General features: G+C 34.4%; 1 protein-coding gene across 1 annotated transcript; it reads left to right on the top strand.

Annotated features, from left to right (window-relative positions):
* The first annotated feature begins 1,237 nt into the window (after window positions 1-1,237).
* On the top strand, window positions 1,238-3,105 carry LOC21403785 (probable S-adenosylmethionine-dependent methyltransferase At5g37990). Its single transcript, XM_024167675.1, has 3 exons — window positions 1,238-1,330; window positions 1,637-2,302; window positions 2,755-3,105. The coding sequence occupies exons 1-3, from the start codon at window positions 1,238-1,240 to the stop codon at window positions 3,103-3,105; spliced, it is 1,110 nt and encodes a 369-aa protein (XP_024023443.1).
* The last annotated feature ends 4,311 nt before the right edge of the window (window positions 3,106-7,416 follow it).

Raw genomic sequence — 7,416 nt, 5'->3', positions numbered from 1 at the left:
TAGATTTCAGAAACTGCACAGTTTTTAACGAGACAAAACTAAAATAGTGTCGGTTTCAACAAAAAGTCATAAAAGAACCCGAGATAGAATTTTAGTAAAATACAATGACATTAAACCTCATTTTAATGAAAGTATTCATAAAGGAATTTTTCAAGAAAAAATGATTTCTTTAAAGAACGTAGAGGTTTACCGAGCGAATTATCCCGACGGGCACCTACGAGCCCAATACGATAGGTCCGTAGAATTTCGAATATTTAATGTGGGTCCAACGCCCACATTAGTTTAAGAGACTCCGTTGGAGTATAAATTTCAGCGGCGTAAAAGTTAGAATGCCATGTATAAGTCCTAGGCCGAATTGGGCCTTAATATCATACCAAGGGAAATCTAGGAAAATAAGATTTTGAAGATTTAATAAATTAATCTTTATTATCCTTTAGTAAAGGAAAGGAATATATGCCTTATGGAAATGGTTAGATTTTCCTTCATAAGTTGCTAAAATAAAATAGCAAATAATAGTTAATCTCACACTCTTAATGGGTGTACAGTTTCAGAAGAAAGCAAGAGATTAGGCTGATAGGCGAAAAAGGGATTCCAGCTTTGAAAATCAAGTAAGTAGGAATCTCGCCTACAGTATAAATAGATTTTAAAGTAAACAGTACACATGAACTATATATGTTTGAGTACATTTAATGTTATGAATGCTATGCTATGTTATACTACATACACTTAGGCAGTACACCCGAATTATATGTGTTCGAGTACATGATATAGTATGCTATGCTATGTCATATTGCATACACCTTAATTTTTTTAAAAAAACGCCACTTCAGATATATTTCTCTAAAGGTGAAGGGTCACACCCTTTGATGAACAACTATCTATCTGTTATATATTTGTCTTTTTTGATGGGAAGAAGACATCAGAGAAAATATTACGTTAAAAGTTTCAGAGGGATATATAGGGTCTCTGGTCTTCAAAAAAAGTCTATGAGTTTTCATCACTGCATCGGCATAAGGTCTTGGAAAGACTAGCAACAAATTCCTAATATCTTGTGTTCTTAATTTGTTCGTGGAGATTGTGAATCTGATTGCTACGGCTGGAGGTATGATCTTGGACTTCCGCTTTTTTAAGAATTGCTAACAATAAAAACATGTGTTTATACGAAGTATGTCACCGTAGTCTTATAAATGATGACCTTTCATGGCGTCCTTTGGTGTGTGAAGTGCTCTCAGATAAGATGGAAGCAAAGGAAAACTGCAAATCGTCTGCAGCATATCCAATGAACAGTGGAGATGGCCCCTACAGCTATGCCAAGACCTCCACTTTTCAGGTATACAGATTATTTTGTATTTATTTTTTACCATGTCTTTGCAACGATAAAAGTTTTCAGGCAGAAGTTTTTATGACAAAGGTGAAAATTCCCCAAATACAAAATTTTGAAGGCGGATTTGTGTATCTATGAGCCCTCTAATTCATTTGAGTTGCATATATATTTGAATCATGATTCGTGGTTCGTTACAGTACTTTCTCTCACAAAAAACACACGTAAATTGAGAATGGTTCTGAATCCATGAACCAATCGCCCACTTATTTTATTGTTGCAAGTCATATTTCAAATTGATTGTACTCTTTGCAGAAAACGGTCATACATTTTACCAAAGAACTTGTGCAAAAGGAAGTTGTGGAAAAGCTTGACATAGGATTCAGCAGTACGGCCAGTCCTCCAACAATCTTTTCCATTGCAGATTTAGGTTGTTCTGTCGGGCCAAATACATTCAGTGCTGTGGAAAGCATCATCGAAGCTGTGGAGTTGAAGCTCCAATCCCAAGGCCTCACTTCAAAAATACCAGAATTCCAAGTTTTATTCAACGACCATGCCTCAAACGATTTCAACATGCTCTTCAAGTCCCTTCCTTCAAACCGAAGATATTATGCTGCCGGAGTTCCAGGTTCTTTCTATGGCCGACTATTCCCTGAGGCTTCTCTTCACTTTATTCATTCTTCTTTCGCCCTCCATTGGCTTTCTCGAGTGCCAAAAGCAGTAACGGACAAAAGCTCTCCTGCTTGGAACAAAGGGCGAGTTTATTACTCGAATTCTAGAGATGAAGTAATTGAGGCTTATAAAGCTCAATATCAAAAGGACATGGAAGATTTCTTGCAAGCCAGAGCAAAAGAAGTTGTTTGTGGCGGATTTATGGTTTTTATCATTATGGGAATAGCCAATGGAATTCATCCTTCTGAAGCTGGGGTAAATACGTGTTTTGACCTTATAGGGTCTTGCCTAATAGACATGGTTAATAAGGTACCTCTCTCTCTCTTTCACTGTCTCTCTCTTCTTTTGTAAAAAATGGTTTGCCCATATTCTTGTTATTTTTAATGACCGTTTCAGATTTAAAATCTAAATATTGGAGGTGACTGATGTCTGCAAGACATCCCTTCGAAATGAATTGCAAATGTGGAAATTTATTTGTCAACTTATATAGGCATTATATACTATAATAATTTCGTTACGCTGCTCAGTCTTAAATGGTTAATTTCCTCTTCTTGGACAAGCTGAATCAAATTATTCGTGCTCCTTTTAGCCTTATATGATTAGTCCTAAAACAGATCATATAGAAATTATGATCGAGAAGAAGACAACAAGGACAATGTTTAAAATTTTTGTCAATAAGAAAACGAAGTTGGCACTTATATGTGTTATTAACGATTTTTATATATAGATTCCTTTCTCGTGCTTCTTCAATTAAATTTTAGGGAATAGTTAGTGAGGAGACAGTGGACTCCTTCAACATACCGATTTACATGACGACTCCTCATGAATTCGAAACTGCTGTGAAACGAAACGGGTGTTTTAGCGTAGAGAGAATGGAAGTTCTTCCTCATGAAAAGGTAAATGGTGTTGCTAATAACGACCACCAGATCATTACATACCCTATGAGATCTGCTCTCACTGGACTAATCAAGCAGGAAATTGGAGAAGAGATTGTGGACGAGCTCTTTGACTTGTATCTTAAGAAAGTCGAAGAGGTATATCTAAGCTCTATCCTTGATTCAGGGAAATCATTGAGCTTCCTTGTTGTGCTTAAACGCAAAGCCTCGCATTAAAGAAAAAAAAGAAAAAAAAAATGCTGTTTGGTTTGCTCAGAAAAGCTTCAGGAGATTATTTTGGGATCTCAGAAAACATAGCCTTTTAATTCGGCCGCTGCTTGTTGTTTGTTAAACTACCAGCTTGTTTCTAGTTATGGATAAAAATAAATGTTATAGCGTGTGTAGAACATACGTATTGGTGTGTGCATGTATTATGATGAAGAAGAAGATAACAAAGATTTGAGGTAAACAATTTTTTATACTGAAAGTGAAACAATTACCATGTGAGCTAATAAGGCCTAAGAGTTTGGATCAAAATAGATCTTCATATGTAGGAGTGATAACACCAAAACAGCTAGCACTTCAAATCTCAAATTCTACACACATTTCTCCACAAGTCGCATCCTTTCCTCTCAATTTTCTTCTTTCCAATCCCAAATTCTTTCTAAAAATATTTCATCTTTTTTACTTATTTCTTTTTTTCTTGAAAAAAAAAAAGATATTGGTTATTCTCACTGTTACGTCTACATTGGAGAATCTACAAAATCGCGATGGAACGGACTTTTGAAAGTTTATGATCATTGTTGTAATTGGGGCGCTTGAATTGTTCATTCCCATTCTTCCCTTAAAAACATTAAAAACTCTCACTTTAATTTATAACTTTTTAATTAGTCGCACTCCACTCTCCCACCACCCACCTCCCACCCAAAAAAAAAAAAAATTATGTTTAAAATAGAAGGGAAAATTGGAGGTAATATGGTCCCATAATCTTTTTTTTTTTTTTTTTTTTTCCAAAATTCTGCTACAAACAAACCGATCTTTTTTTTGTGTCATTTTAATAGAAATTTTAACAAATGGGGTTAAGCAGGACTGATACAAAATTCTGAGAGAAAAATCACGGTTTCTAAAGTTTGGGGACAACTACAACGATAATGCACTTTAGCGATGACATTTTTAGCGCCGACTATGTAGCAATGACTTGACGTCGCCACAACTTTTTTAGCGACTACTTGGCATGTTGTAGTGACGATTCGTTGTAGCTAAAGTTCTTTTTTGTTGTAGTGGCAAACTGGTAATGATTCCAAAATTCAGTAGCACCAGTGAGTTTAACCCAAAAAATTGTCACCAACTTTAAAGATCATCACTCCTGTTATCATATATATACAACAATTACCGAAGTATCAATATAATTTGAAAATAAACCTCTGGACTGGATGTTCAAGCAATCCAATAACTTCGCGAGTTCTCCAACCACAGCATCTTTCTTACTCATCGGCATAGCTAGTCTAATCTCTTCAATAAATTGATATGGATTAAGGAAAGCTCTCTCGATTTAATTATTTTGTTTTGTGAAGATCATAAAGTTTTATGATTTTGGGAATTAAGATTTTGCATTTTTTTTTTTTTTTTGCATAAATTACCGACATCCCTAACATGTGGTATTAGATCCCTAAGTTTCTGAATTTATGATTCCCACTGATGTTTATCACTTTTCTTTCTAATTGAAAAGCCCTAATTTTACTGATGAATGAATTAATTATTATAATTATTGTTATTACATATATGATTCGTGATAATTCAGATTTATTATGTAATGACTGAGAAAATCTCAGACTTTAAATAATACAATTTATGTATTTAAGCCAAGAATTTTTCCTAGAAAATATTATGCTATATTTTGTGACTGAAGGATTTATGGAATTAACATCTGTATTCCTAAATTATGTAGCAGATTTCATGCTAAGTTCATGATTTACGATCAAGTAAATTCGATCGATAAATTCTTGCCGTACTTTAAGGCGGAAGAATTTTCAATACATATGTAGTTTGAGAATCTTAATTAGAAGAATATCCAAGCACAGCACGATGTTAGCAGCGTATAAAAAACGCTCTGACATTTTAAAAAAAGAGAAAATCCTTAATTGCCAGACAGCTAGGTTGAAGTCACAAGATAAATACTTATAGTAGAATGGTACAATGTGAGCTTGGGAGTTGACACCGTCAGAAACAATGTCATTCCTAGGATATAATGCATAAATTTAAGTCTAGAATTTGTTTAGTCTAGAATAAATTTCAAAACTTGAAACATATCGAAATATTACACGAGTATGAATTTAATGTGATATCGAAGTAGTCGGGGATTGATATTGAACCGTAAATAAGCAGTAGAAAAGGAACCATCAGAAACTAAAATTTTCTGTCGGCTAAGTACTTCCTTATAGTCAGTATAATTTTAAACAGTTTCAAAGGAAACTTAAGAGAGTGGACAAAAGTACAAGGGGTAGGTTAATGTGTAGAATTGGATGAGGTGTGATGATAAAAGATGAAGTGTACTCATGATTGTTTTTTTTTCCCTCTCTTTCTTCACTTGGCCGGCCATGCTTAGGGAGTGTATAGCAAAAATTTTGGTTAGTTGAGTGTGGTAGAAGACTTCATGATGAGATGAATCAAATCAACTATTTGAAAAGAATGTTTACTTCACTTCTCCTTTGAAGCATCCAAACCGGCCAAGCTTACAGTTTTGATTAATTAAGTTGGACACAAAAGGCTTAATTAAAAGCTAAGAGGGGATTAAGCAAAGGGCTATAAATACTAGACCATTAGTGCAAGCATTAAGTTAGTCCATTTTGCACAATTCCTCTCCTTTTCCACACACCAAAACCGCCCATTCCCTATCCATTGCTTCTCAAAATTTTCTCTCACTCTCCTAACCTTAAGCCACTAGCAAACATTAGAAGAAGAAGAAGAAGAAGAAGATCAAAGCGTTCTAAGAGGAGTCTAGTCAAAAATTTTCTCCAAGGGTATAAACTCTAAACCCTCTCTTTCTTATGTTCTAGCAAAGTTTGACATTTAGAAATATTTTTCTCAAATTTTCTTATACTCTTCTAATTTCAAGCTATTAACAAACCTTAGAGGAAGAAGAAGGTGATCAAGTGTTCTAGGAGGAGCCTAACCAAGGATTTTCTTCAAGGGTATAAATTATAAACCTTTCTCCTCTATTTTCCTACCAAAATTAAGTTGTGAATCAAGGATGTAATTAGTGGTTCTTGAGGAAATAATTTGTAATAAGGGTGTGTGAGTTTTATGTTAGTTTTGAGGTTAGTTTGATTAGTATTATGTGGTATGTTTAGGTTTGGTTTAAGTTGCTTATTTTGGGTTGGAGTAAAAATTTTTCGGTTACTTTGAATGCGAAAATGAGGACCCTAGAGCGGGATTTTCCTGTGTTTTAAAATTTGAACTTATAGTTCCCGATGTTTTGAACATTTTTTTGTGACTGTGACAAAATTCAGTTTTGACTCGAAATGCAAGTTTTAAACCATTTTTCAAAAACGGTACAGGCTGTCCAAAACAGTTTCGGAAAAACAAACTGGCAGCCACTGTTTCAGCCAAACAAGGCCTTTAGAGGCTGAATTTCAGCTTTCTTTGAAAACAACAATTTTAGATCTCGACGAGATGAAGAATTGTTGTGTATAACAGATTTTCCAAATCCGAATCTAAGATGCAGTAAAATACAGATTTTAAAAACTGCACAGTTTTAACTAAACAAAACTAATATAGTGTTGGTTTTTAACAAAGGGTTATCAAAGAACCTAGGATATGATTTTAGTAAAATACTATGGTATTAGACCTCATTTTAATGGAAATATTCGTGAAGAAAGTTTTCAAGAAAAATAGTTTCTTTTAAAAACTTAATAGTTTTTCGAGCAAAACATCCTAACGGGCATCTATGAGCCCAATATGTTAGGTCCTTAAAATTACGAAAAGTGGATTCCAGCTCTGTAAATCACGTAAGTAGGAATCTCGCCTACAGTATGAATAGATTTTAAAGAAAAAGTTACCCATGTTATATATGCATGTTTATGCTTTAAAGTATTGTATGCGATGCTATGTCATGCTGCATACATTTAAGCAGTGCACATGAATTATATGTGTTTGAGTACATTTAATGTTATGTATGCTATGCTATGTCATACTGCATACACTTAAGCATTTCACATGAATTATACGTGTTTGAGTACATTTAATGTTATGTATGTTATGCTATGTCATACTACATACACTTAAGCATTTCACACGAATTATATGTGTTGAGTACATTCCATGTTATAGTATGCTATGCTATGTCATATTGCATACACCTTAATAAGTCAAGAAGAACTTATAAGAATAATCTCAGTTGAGTGTCGTACCAACCTCTGAGAGGGAGGTGACTCAGGCTCCGCAAGGGAGAAGAAAAAAATATAGTAATGTCCTCTGAGAGGGAGGCATTCGTTCAGTTATAATCACAGTGTTGTGGGGGACCTTGCAAACTCTCACGTCCCGATGATT

This window comes from Morus notabilis, unplaced genomic scaffold, assembly GCF_000414095.1.
Source record: "Morus notabilis unplaced genomic scaffold, ASM41409v2 Scaffold409, whole genome shotgun sequence".
Lineage (NCBI taxonomy): Eukaryota > Viridiplantae > Streptophyta > Magnoliopsida > Rosales > Moraceae > Morus > Morus notabilis.
This window is presented reverse-complemented; position numbering and strand designations above follow the sequence as displayed.